General features: G+C 37.6%; 1 protein-coding gene across 1 annotated transcript in view; it reads right to left on the bottom strand.

Annotated features, from left to right (window-relative positions):
* The window catches only part of PIGN (phosphatidylinositol glycan anchor biosynthesis class N), a 120,378-nt gene that overhangs the window by 51,512 nt on the left and 54,997 nt on the right, over window positions 1-13,869 (bottom strand). Inside the window, exons 16-18 of the mRNA XM_080926400.1 lie at window positions 7,891-7,969; window positions 6,534-6,716; window positions 1,698-1,834 (exon numbers count right to left, since the gene is read on the bottom strand). Coding sequence (XP_080782526.1) covers window positions 1,698-1,834; window positions 6,534-6,716; window positions 7,891-7,969 — 399 coding nt within the window. The remainder of the gene's footprint in view (window positions 1-1,697; window positions 1,835-6,533; window positions 6,717-7,890; window positions 7,970-13,869) is intronic.

Genomic DNA, 13,869 nt, shown 5'->3' with positions numbered 1-13,869 from the left:
TCAGGCTGACCTCAAAGGGCCAGTTTTTGCGCCTTAGCCTCCCGAAGAGATGGGATTATAGACATGCAACACTACTCTCAGCTTAACTGCTCTTCTTAACTGAGCCAAATAACCTTTTCCAAACCCAATTTAAGACGTCATTAATTGTACACTAATTGTAATTGAGAATTTATAACCACCAAAAATGTATTACATACTTGAGTACGTTTTGCATTTCATCATCAAGGAAAAAAAAACATTAGCATTTGTAGAGCATTAAGTTGGTAATTGTAAAAGGACAGTGTCATTTGGTTTATGACCTTTTTCTGACTGAAAACAATGGCTATAGAGCAAAATTATATCACACTGTTAAGTAGCCACCTAGGAAAGAAAAGTTAGCACCACAACGAGAATATTTTTTTTTTTTTTTTGTTTTCAACTGTGAATTAGCAAAGAGGCACAAAAGATTAAATGAAGTCATTTTGAAGGATTTTTATTCTAGAAAAACTGGGTTAAAATATTTAATATTTATTTATTGTGTGAATGTGTGGGTGGGTGCATTCCACAATGTGTGTCCACAGTAGAGGTCAGAGAAGAATCTGCAGGAATCTGTTCATTACTTTTACCACGTGGTACCCAGGTGCCCTTGTCTGTTGACCTGTGGAGCCATCTAGCTAACTAAGCTCATACACATACTGTCTTAATGATTAGGGTGTTTCATCCCTAAGAAGGGCTCTACAGTAGAACAGACTGGCTAGGAAACTGAGAATTCTGAAGCCAGAGAGATGACGTCAGGAAAACACAAGTGTAACTAAGCAAACCAACAACCTTACTCCTTTCAGACAGTATGTTCATTGTATGTTCTTTGCTCAGTTTAAAGCATTTCTATATTTTATTTCTTATATTTCAGAATCTCAATATTTTAAGGCATTATTTTTAGAAGGTAGAAGTAATCAAAGCTATCACCAAATAGAATAAAAATATGTAGTGACACACATACTGGCCAGTTGCTTTGGTGCTCTTTGTTTTTTTTTTGTTTGTTTGTTTGTTTGTTTTGTTTTTGTTTGTTTGTTTTAAAACAGCCCTTCCCTATAGAGCCCAGACCTAGAAATGCAGATCCTCCTGTCTCTGCTTCCTGAATCAGCTTGAAACCTGACTGAGTGTCTTCCTTTCCAGGCTGACTGTAATAGTAAGAAGCCATTTTTAGATCCTGCTGAGACAGTACATAAGAAGAGAAGCACAGCCCACTGAATAGTGAGTCCCTGTCAGTACACATACATAGACTCTATATCATTTCAAAGTTTCATTTATTTGATGGCTAAGGAAGGAAAAGTAAAACATATAGAAAGAAAACATATAAATTTTGTAAAACACGTAGAAACTAAAATATGAGATGACAAAAAATGCAAGATACAAGGTACTTATGATAGCACAGTAATATTTATTACCTTATTTTATTCTATATTTTTGTTTGAAAAACACTCAAAGAAAGGAACCAGGTCACTGCTTCCTCAAGGAAGTACAGGTGAAGTAAAGAAGGTACCACAGGAGGGATGTTTAATATGCAGCACTATGCAGCTATAAATGAAATGAGAGTGTTGGGACATCTGGGAATATTACAGCATCCTCTAGGACTTAGGCTATGAAATTCAGTGCATTTTTCACACAGGACTAAGTGCCACTGAAGTAGAAACAAGGCAGAAAGGGATGCTACTTACTCTCTTACAACTGCATACCATATTGGCACTGGCAGCAAGCAATACACATAGTAAGTCCAGGGACAGGCTTGGATCAGCAGGAAGCATGTCACTATGACACCAGTAGCTATGAAGGTACAAAGCAGATGGTGTGGTTTCTGAAATGAAACAGAACACTCAATACATTCAAACCCATGCTGATTGATCGTTTTTTAGGAAAAATATCCCTTTTTCTGTTTCTGCAACTAGATGACTAATCAAATATCTTTCAAAATGAAAAATCTGTCATTGTCCTAGTATATTAGGAAAGAAACTGTCTATCCTAAAATAGTTATCATTAGGCAATTCTCAGCTGCAGACTGACAAAGGTCCTAAGGTTGGTTTGAAAATAACTCATTCAGAACTCTGAACATAGCTTTACTTGGAGACAATTTTAAAATAAATCTTGACTATCTTCTGTGTCGAGCTCACAAGGGTCTACTTAACCAAAACCTACTCTTTATTTGGAACACTTTCTGCCTATTCAAGGCTCCAACCTGCTATGCTGATCACTCTCCTCTCCCACTGCCTAACCAGCTGGTTCCCAGCCATATCTACTCTTCTCAACCACCTTCTGGGTAAGGAACTCCCTACATGTTTGTCACGAGTGCCAGCTTCACAGACTACTGAATGCTCTGGACCAGGTAGAAGTACAGACGTCAGGGACATACAGTCCTGAAACTGGGAAAAGGCTGCATTTTAGGGGATGTTATAATATAAGAAATAGAGTTCTGGGGTCTGAAGCAGAGGTTACAAAATGGAAAAAAAGCACATTAAGTGCCTTCAGAAGATGTTAAAGAATAAAGGAAGTGGGCAGTGGGGGAGGAGTGCGCTTTTGTCTCCACTCCATGTTTTTTGTTTTCTTAACCTGTTAGCCAAGGATAAATGCAGAGGGAACCGAGAACCTCTTTCTGAAAATACACAAAATTAGGAAATATATACATTTCCCATCCCCTTTTTATGTTTTTCTCTACTGGTGTAAAATATTAAGAAGTCAGAATCAAGGATAAGTTAGGACATGGCTGTAAAAAGAGGCTAAAGCATAGCATTGCAAGTAAGAACTTGAAGTTCAAGTTCATAAACTGGCTATAATAGTGTAATGGGTGATCTTATTGCCAACTTTACACACCCAGGAAGAGGAAACTTTAGCTAAGGAACTGCTTCCATCAGACTGACTTTTGAACATGTCTGTGCAGCATTTTCTTGATTAACAAATAATATGGGAGAGAGCAGTCTAAAGTACAAAGCTTTCCTTAGACAATGTTTTGTCTACCCATAATATGAGCACAATAAAATTATATATATTTATCAGTGTTGGTAATAAAAAGCAGATTACACAGGCTTAATAAAGTAAATAGAATGTTAATGCTGCTCAATGAATGATATTATTTTTATTTTTTATTCTTCTTTGCATTACTCTCAGCAATTATAGAATCAGTCAAAGCACAAGAAATAAAGATAATAGAGGTCCTATAGGAAAATTATGGGGAATAGAGGGCCAAATTTAAATAAGTAGGGACAGGTAAGAGCTATAAAGTTGAAAGGAGATATGTCTGCAATTGACTGTAAGAGATGAGAACTCATTTATACCATTTTGAAAAGACTAAGATAATAAGAAATGAAAGATATGAGTGTCTAAAAATCAACTCCACATTCTAGAGTTGATACAATATGGTAGAATGTGGGAAGCACTTCTGGAGTTAGCTTTGACTGACTTATTGCTTGTGATTAATCATGAAAGAGTCTGACTACATCTGTCTTTGTTTTTAAGATGTGTGTTGTACCGTGACAAGTTCCTCTGCTTATGTACACATCCTTGAGAGACTGTCCTAGCCTGAAAAAAACAAAAACAAAAGCAAAAACAAGTCTTTGTCAAACACAGATACTCGGGACCCTAAACATGTCATGTAAGGATCTGTGGTCATTGTTCTTATCTTCTGGACACTGGTCATGCTTGTGATGCTTGCCTTAAAAGGCACTGAGAAAACACACTTGCTCAGTGGCATGGTATTCACCAGCAGCCCTCTCGGATCTGCCTCCTGCATCTTCTTTCTGCCTTTGCTATAATCACCCTCACTCCCCAGTAGTGGCTCCAATGTTGACGGACTAGCTGGCTCCAGCAGTAGAATTATCTAAGCCTCAATCTTTCTTCCATATGAGAGTCATGACTAACAAAGTTGCAGTAAGGTGAAACCTAACTGAGCAACATCTATAAAGCATCCAGGGAAGTGGATACTCGGAAATGATGAAGATCAGTAAAGGTAACTTACCACCCAACACAGAAGTACAGCTTCCCAGCTCTACCTCTGCTTGTACCATTCAATCTGTTTGGATTTCCCCCCTCACTATAGTCTCAACTTCCAGCAAAAAGCTGGAGAAAGGACTTAGTGGCTAACCATATATGTAGTGAGTGTAAAGGACCCAAGTTCAGATACCAGTGCCCATTCTAGACAGTTTATAAGAACCCTGTAATTCTAGCTCTAGGAAATTTGGATCCTCTGATTTTCATAGGGATCTGCAGTTACACACAATCCCCTAGATATATACAAACACACAGTTAAAAATAAGTTAAAACTCACACCAGGACTTTTTTTTCTTTACTATTGTCAATGTGATGGATTTTCTTTTATTTAAAACATGATAGTCCTCACATTTTAGCTTTATATAGTAACCTAAATCATGGAGGGTGGCAATGTGTGTTTGTTTCTTACCTACTTTATTTAATTCCATGATTTTTTACGATAAAATCTGAATCTCATACTTCTCTGTAGAACACCTAGCCTTTACTTGTTCACTCTATTAAATACTGACTTGCATTATCAAATTAATAAACAAAGAAACTATCAACTATGAGGTCTTGGCATGTTAACAAAAATATAACTTTTTGCCCCCAGTATTCTAAACAGCAAAAGGGAAAAGCAATGTTTGGCACATGACTTAGATCTCAGGCCCCCCACCTTGGCTGGAAGGCTGTTACTAAGTTAATTTCCCTCAGCTCAGTCTCATCTTTTATAAACAAAAGTTGAAATGCACAGAGGGCAGTATACATTTAAAGAACTCAGTACAATTCCTAGATATATCTCTCCATTATCAAAACAGTCATCTCTGCGTATTTCTCTAACATGAAGCAAATAATTCCCATTAAAGCCAACTTCAAACATTGACATAATTATAACTATTTGGAAGAAATTATTTAAAATGCATAGAAAGAACTATAAAAGATTGAAATCAAGCAGTAATGTTCTTCTCTACATTATAGATAAAATATGAAATGATAAAAGTTACCACTAGAAATGTTTATAGACTATTATTATTTAAAATATACTAGCAGAATACTTACTTTTTAGAGGATTTGGAAACAGTAATAATCATTAGAGAGAATGAAGCAAAGGAAATGGAGGTAGGATATTCTGCCTGGTAAACGATAGTCAGCAATATACTTTAAGAGAGAAATGCTTTAATGCAATAAAACCATGTATGTACTGTTATACTCTCTGTTTAGAGCAGCGATTCCCCCTGCGGAACACAATGCCTTTGAGGGGTAAATTGACCCTTTCACAGGGGTCACCTAAGACCATCAGGAAATAGGTATATTTATACGATTATTCATAACAGTGGCAAAATTAGTTATAAAGTAGCTACAAGAATAGTTTTATGGTTGGGGTCACCATGACACGAGCAACTATATTAAAGGGTCATAGCATTAGCAGGGTTGGGAACCACTGGTTTAGAAGTTTAACCTCTTCCTTTCATTGAAAAAAGTTTGCCTCCATTCTTAAATGAAGGTAAAGAAATTATACATTTTAAAGACCCAGTAGAATGCCTACATACATCTCCCCATTACCAACATAGTCATTTCTGTGTATTTCCCTAACATGTAGAAAATAATTTCCATTACAGCTAATTTCAAATATATTAGGATAATTAAATCATTCTTAAGGTAAAGAAAACACTCTTGAAATTTATAATGTCAGAAAGATGAAAGAGAAAAAAATTCAGAGAAGTATAAGTATTACTATAAAAGAATATTTGAATAATAAATATATTGTTTGTCCAGTTCTTAATATGAGATAACAATAAATATACTGCTTTGAAGGGGTTTGTTTTGCTTTTTGGTTTTTTGAGATAGGGTGTCCTGGAACTTGTTCTGCAGACAAAGATGGCCTTGAACTTAGAAATCCACCCACCTGTCTCCTACCTGCTGTGATGAATAGTGTGCACCACCACACCTGGTTTTAAGAGGCTTTTTACAAAGAATATATTCATTATTTTGATTAATGTGCATGTGTATATGTGTATGTGCCTGCATAAATTTATGTGTTAGGTATGATGAGAGCACATCAGAGTCCCTGGATCTGGAGTTACAGGTAACTGTGAACCACCTGATACAGGCTCTCGGAGTTAAGCTCAGATTTTCAACACTCTCAGCAAGCACTCCAGCCTCCCAGCTGCTTCTCCAGGCCTGGAATAATTTCCTAATAACCTAGTCAAAAAGTATGTGCAATACTTACATTGAGTAGTTATTTAAAAACCAGAAACAGCATCATTAAGACTACAGAAGAATTTAAATTATTCATATGCATTTCTTTATGCTTCTCTTAAGTTACAGAGCCACTGTTATCAATGTATTCTCTTAGCCACTGAAAACACAGACACACCAGAAAATACAAGAAAAGCAAAGACAGAACATATCAGTTCACTTGGTCTTACAACTTACATATTCTATGAACTCACTATATGTGATTGATTCAGGTTCTTAGACTGTAGTCCTGGTAACTCAGACAATTTCATCTGAATCTTTGTTACATCTGAACATACCTTATCTTCCCTCCTAGTGCCTCTTGGAATAGTAGAATGAGACTTGATGATTAACAAAGAAGCATAAGACATCCATCCCACAAAGCCAACTGCAACACTGATGCCCAGAAACAGTCTGTCGTACGTGTGATAATAGGACAGTCCTCTCAGGGCTAGATCAATCAGCTCCTCACAGAGGGACACCTATGGGAGCAAAGCATATACAGAACATGCACGGTGAAACATCAGAAGCCCAGGTTCTTCAGCCAAAGAACTGGCATCCCACACAGTAGACACGCAGCAGAGAGGAGTGAGTACATGAGAGAGAGGGTTAGGAACAGGCTGCAACTGGGAGGGTCTTCTTGCAAAAGATGATGAAGTCTCAATAAAAAAGACTCTTTAATATGGGAAGATGGGGCTTTTTAATGGAAACAATCTATACTCTATGTAGTATTTTAAAGTAACTCATTATGCTGAAATGGTCCTCAGATGACACATATAGGAAAAGAACATGCTCTAGTATATATTCTAAACATGGGGGTGCCCATATGTATATACATGTGTAAGCATGTGAGCATATAAATTATATTTTACTTTCATATCAGATTATGCAAATCAATAAAATGTCACCAAAATAATAAAATCTTGAGGAGAAGAATAAGTTAGTGAGCTGGGGATGGAGTTTAGGATATAGTGCTAGCCTAGCACAGGAGATGCTCTGGGTACAAATACTGTCAGAAAAAATGCCTACAATTTAAACACATAATTAAAAATTATAAATGCGCAGACTGGTAATTACTTAGGTAATCTTTTAAAATTGATGTAGAAGTTTTAGTGAGGCATGGTGACACATGTATGTAATCCCAACTGCTTTAGAGGCTGTGCACATCTGACACTAGTCTGGGCAACTGAGCAATTCCCTGTTTAAAAAAAAAATAAGTAAACAAATTGATATATTAAATAAATAAAATAGGGCTGGGGACGTAGCTCACTAAGAGAGTGTTTAATTAGCATGTATAGGACCCTGTGTTCAGTCCCCTGTAATGTAAACACAATACCATGCAATGCAGTGTAATACAGAACACTCGTGGGATGGAGAGGCTTGGAGTCGAAGCTCTGGTGTGAATGTGGCAACAAGTGGCAAGTGCGGTAGTCTACACCCTCAAGAGGGTGATGGGGACTCAAAATTTGTGTTTTTCATTTAAAAAAAAAAAAAAGCCAACACAGTTCCTTTCTAAAGCAATGCTAGAAAACTGTACCCACCTGAAGGGAGGAGTATGTCTGAGGCTAATGTCCCTCCTCACGGAGCCCCACAGCCTGCCTGAGGTGCTCCCCAGGCAGAGCTCTCCCAACCCTTCCCCTGTGTCTATGTACTTACTACTTCATCAAATCGTTCTTGTTTTATATAAGATCTCGCTTTTCTTAAGATGTCCAGCTGCTGAGAATCAGAGAGCAACCTACAGAAAGAAAGAAAGAATACGTTTAATATTTCCTAATTTGGTTTCTTGCATTTCTTGCTAAATACAGAAAAATAATCTAGAAAACAGGAAACAAAACCAAATAAAAATGAAAAAGAAAGGAATATTAGGTTAAACTTTATTTGATTTCCTCTAAGAAGAGATTATGATTAAATTCATTTTCTTCACCCCAGATTTCTTTTTATTTTTAATTTTCTTGATAGTGCCAGGAATCAAACACAAAGCCTTGGACATGATAATCAAGTGTCCCACTGATGAGCTATACCTCAGTCCCTGACACAAAGTTTCAAACATAACTACATTGATGAAATCTATATAAATCATCAACCTAAAGAGATTTAAAGCCATGAAAAGAGACCGTGTGTGCTAGACATGAAGACAGGGTACCAGGCTAACACATTAATTCACTTTTTATACCTCACCCAAACAGGGTCTAGGAATCCACATTAGAGAAGTGCTCTGGCTGAGTTTAACTAATGCTGGGAGCTAGTGAGCTACCTGAACCTAGTCATCATTTTTGCATTACAATGTGATCAGAAAATACTAAAAAATGTAGAAAAATCAAAACTATATAAACCCAGAGGCATTACTTACATTATAGAAACAAAAAAAATATCAGAACAATCACCTTGATGATATAAGTAAGTATGTTAAAAAGCAAAGTTGAATATATACTGGTTAACTAAGCTTGCATTCCTAAAGTGAATCTCATCATATCTAGTAATGCACACAACATTACTGAAGGCTACAGGAAGTGATATATGACAATACTGTGACAATTGCAAGGCTCAAACATCATGTCACTCGTCATCTTTCTGACTGGTGGTTCTCCACCTCTGATGAGACTTAAGTAAATCTTTTAAACCTGAGGTGGGATGTCCTGAGATTCATTTATTTGAGAGAAAATGAACATAATCCCAAGTCCTGTATGATTTTACAAAAAACATCATCATCAACAACAACAAAAATCATGAACCAGAGAGGACTACCTAGAAAATGTCTTGCATTCTACAAGAAATCCTGCTTAAGAATCTGTGGTGAGAGGCTGGAGAGGTGATTCGATGGTTAAGAGCACTTGCTGCTCTTCAGAGGACCCAAGTTCAGTTCCCAGCATCCATGGCTCACAGCTACCTGCAACTACAATTCTGGACATCCAGTGCTTCTGGGGAAACACACAACACACACACACACACACACATACACACACACACCAAAAAGAAAAAAAGAAAAAGAAAACAACAAGTTTTGATTTTTAAATCTCCCAACTCTTTCAACTGAGAACCCAATCAAGGGCTGTCATGTTTCTGATTGCAGGTGAACACATCATCTTCCCATTCCCACCCTCCAGAGAATTTACTTCCATTAGTAAAGAAAAGGTGTCAAGAGGCAGAAATCCAAAGAAAGAGAAAAAGTTATTTCAAAATGTTGGTTTGGTCTACTTTTCTATCACTAAACATTTTGAATGTTTTACTGGAAGCTTTAGAAATTGAATTACTGAGCCAAGGGTACAAGCATTTTTGTTGAGGGTTGTATCTAAACTGCCAAATTAAAAAAGGGGGAGGAGGACTTATAATAGGTGACCTCTTCTTCCTTTCTCTGACATAGTCTGGTTATGCATACTGACTGCATCTTCCAATTTTCTTGTAATTATTATAGCTTCTTTAATCTACTCCATCAGTTCTATGCAATACAGATTACGTCTATTACTCTTCATTCCCCATGATCTCAGACTTACATACACACACACACACACACACACACACACACACACATACATACATACATACACACATGCATACACATGAAGGCACACATGCACACACACACATACCTCTCTTCATTTGTCATCTATCTTGCATTCACATCTGAGTTCTTGTCCATAAAGATCTTTATGCTTTCCAAATCAAATCTTTATGACCCATTCCAAATCTCTCCTCACACCATTAGCACTTTACTGTGGGTTAACAATCAGTTTATTCCCATTCAATCACATTTTAACTTCATGTGGGCCAAGATAATATCATATACTTCCATTAATTTTCACAATAATATTAGGAAAGTGCTGAGTGTACAGAATGAATCAATAAATCTTAATGGATAAAATGCTATCGCAGAGCCTGTTGTAGCACATGCCTATAGCTCTCAGGGGCAAAGGCAAAGGATCTCAGGCTTAGGGCCAACTTAGGCTTCACAACAGGTTTCAGGCAGGAATGAGCAATAGAGTGAGACTCAGGCATTTTTCTGTTTATTTAGGTTATAAAGCTGTCAAAATGCTGCATGCCTGTACTTTGGGGGAAAAAAAGAATGATAAAGTAGTATTGTCATTCTAAAAATACTAGAGATTTAAAAATTAAGTAAAAAGATAAGAATTAAGAAGAATGAGAAAATCATTTTGAAGGAGAAGCATTTATGCTCATTACAGTTCCTTAGGGACTAACAGCATATGTTTAGACGTGTCAAATGGTTGTGGAGTAACTGTGCCATGACTTATCTGGATGGTCAGAATGACAGGATTTATAACCACCTAAAACAGTAATTCTCAACTTGTAGGTAATCACCCCTTTGGAGGTCTCATATAAGATATCCTGCATGTCAGGTATTTACATTATGATTCATAATAGTAGAGAAATCACAGTTATGAGGTGGCCTGAAAACAATTTTACAGTTGGGGGGTCATCACAACATGAGGAATTACAGTAAAGGCTTGCAGCATTTGTAAGGCTGGGAATCACTACCCTAAAACATACTCTTCTGGGTGTTTCCAGAGAGTATTAACTGAAGGGGAAGATCTTCCCTCAAAGTGAGTGGTACCTTCCAAAGTATGCCAGAGACAAAGAATCAACATCACTTGCCTTTGCTTCTTGTTTATCAGGAAGTGTGTCCACTGCAGCTGCTACTATCTAACTATTCTAGAAGGAAAGTATTCTTTCCCCTGCCCCCATTCTGGGATGTACCCTCACACCCAGAAAAGGCAGGATTCTGACTAAGAATGCCAAGTTCAGGACAGGAAAATATATGCAGAAATATCTCATTAGATGAATCCTTATCCCTCTAAATACTTCTCCGCCAACATAGCTATTTTGGCTGAGTTTTATAATTTACTATTCTTTGTTGCATTCAATCCCAATTTTATATTCAGGCGCACAAAGAATACCTTAGAAAATAGAGGCAAACTTCTGCTTTTCCTAAAGAATATATATTGGCACAATCGTTTAGAGAAATGAGAGTATAAAATAAACAACATAAACACGATGATCCAAAAATTATCCCATGTGTGTATTTGCATACATACATCAACAATAAAAGCTAAACCTAGTGAAATGTACTGGCAATCCTAGAATTTGGCAGGCAGAAAGAGTCCTGGGTTTGAGGTTAGACTGTGATATATGTCAAGTTCCCTGCCACACTGAGCTTACATAGCAAATAATGTCTTAAAAAACCCACAGAAAAAAACCCACAAACAATAAAAATAAGCATACAATATGTAATGGACAAAACTAAACACAATCAAATGTTCATCAGTAGTAAAATACATAAACAAACTGCAGGTTCACATATCCTGTATAGCAGTGAAAAAGAAGACGTGGCAATCAAACATAGAATGTGAATGTAACACTGGGGTGAGGAAGCCTGTACAAATGAGAACATTTTTCTGAGTTCTTGTATGTGAAGTTACATACAGGCAGGACCAATCAGAGTGAGAGGTCAAAGTTGATTTCTAGAAGGGTACCTGGCAGTACTGTGTTGTGCTGCTTCTTTAACTTGACAAATTTGTTTTGTTGCTTATAGAATGGGGTCAATTATCTCAGTTCTGGACGAAGATGTTTTAAGGATCCTTATTTTTTTTTTTTAAGGAAGAGAGCTATAAACTGTATCCTTTTCTTTTTACTTATTAAACATATTTTTACAATTTTATCAATGTTCAAGCATGTGAGACAGAAGAAGGAATGATACCCTACATTTGGAGGTTAACTTAGCACAATGCTTAGAGACCTCTAGAAGCATAGTTGAAGGCCAGGCATATTTCTGGGGAGAAAGAAAAAGGAGATAATAACAAGACACCAGTGCCAATGCCATTATAGTCTTCATTCTTTCATGTATTTATTTATTGCTTTTTGGCTTTATGAGACAGAGATTTTCTGTGGGGCCCTAAATGGCTTGAAACTCAAGAGATTGATCTGCATCTGCCTCCTGAGTTCTGAGAGTAAAGGTGGAGTAGTTGGTACTGGTTCAGAGACAGGCAGGTAGATCAATGGCATAGAATTGAAGACCCAGAAATGAACCCACACACCTATGGTCACTTGATCTTTGACAAAGGAGCTAGAACTATCTGGTGGAAGAAAGACAGCATTTTTAACAAATGGTGCTGATTCAACAGGCAGTCAGCAAAGTGATCAAAGCTCAAGTCCAAGTGGATCAACAACCGCCACATAAAACTAGATACACTGAATCGAATAGAAGAGAAAGTGGGAAAGAGCCTCAAATACGTGGCACAGGGGAAATTTCCTGAACAGAACACCAATGGCTCATGCTCTAAGATCAACAATCAACAAATATAACTCAAGAAGTTAGACTCCACAGAACTAAATAACTCGATTTTAAAATGGGGAACAGAGCTAAACAGAATTGTCAACTGAGGAATATCAAATGGCTGAAGAACACTTAAAGAAATGTTCAACATCCTTAGTCATCAGGGAAACGCAAATCAAAACAACCCTGAGATTCTACCTCACACCAGTCAGAATGGCTAAGACCAAAGACTCAGGTGACAGCAGATGTAGTAGCTGTGGAGAAAGAGGAAGACTCCTCCATTGCTGGTGGGATTGCAAGCTGGTACAACCACTCTGAAAATTATTCTGGCAGTTTATTCTCTAGCATGTTCATAGAAGCCATATTTATAATATAATGGCCAGAAACTGGAAACAACCCAGATGTCCCTCAACATGGGAATGGATACAGAAAATGTGGTACATTTACACAATGGAGTACTACTCAGGGATTAAACACAATGACTTCATGAAATTCACAGGCAAATGGATGGATCTAGAAAACATTGTCCTGTGTGAGGTAACTCAGTCACAAAAGAACACACACATAGTATGAACTCATTGGTATGTGGATTTTAGGCAAAGCTTGAAACACCCACAATACAACTCATGGATCACATGAAACTCAAGAGAAAGGAAGACCAAAGAGTGGATGCTTCAGTCCTACTTAGAAGGGGGAACAAGATAATCAAGGAAAGTAGAGGAAAGGAGGGACTTGGGAGAAAGAGAGAGGGGAGAGGGATAAAGAGGGGGAGATGGAGAAGATAAACATAGGGTCAGAAGTTGAATAGAGGTGTGTAGCAATTGGTGATGAGAAACTGGGGGTAGCAACCAGAAAGTCCCAGATGCCAGGAAAGCAAGGACCTCCCAGGATACCACAGAGATGACAATAGCTGGAATACCCCACAAAGGAGAGTGAGAACCTATTGAGAACATATCCAGAGATTAGGCATGGCCCCTGGGTTGAGGGATGGGGTCCATCTCCAAAATTTCAACCCAGAATTACTTCTGTCTAAAGTAAATACAGTCACAAAGAGTGGAGCAGAGACTGAAGTTAAGGCCATCCAGAGACTGCCCCACCTGGAGATGCATCCCACGTGCAGACATCAAACCCAGACACTATTGCAAATGCTTAAGAAGTACTTGCTGACAGGAGCCAGATACAGCTGTCTCCTGAGAAGCTCTGCCAGATTCTGACAAATACAAAGACAGAGGCTCACAGCCATCCACTGGACTGAGCATGGGGTCTCCAATGGAGGACTTAGAGAAAGGACCAAAGGAGCTGAAGGACTTTGCAACCCCATGGGAAGAACAACAATATCAACAACCCCT

The sequence above is a fragment of the Micromys minutus genome (genome assembly GCF_963924665.1).
Source record: "Micromys minutus genome assembly, chromosome: 12".
Taxonomy (NCBI): domain Eukaryota; kingdom Metazoa; phylum Chordata; class Mammalia; order Rodentia; family Muridae; genus Micromys; species Micromys minutus.
Note: the sequence above shows the minus strand (reverse complement) of the source record. Positions and strands in the feature narration are given on the sequence as shown.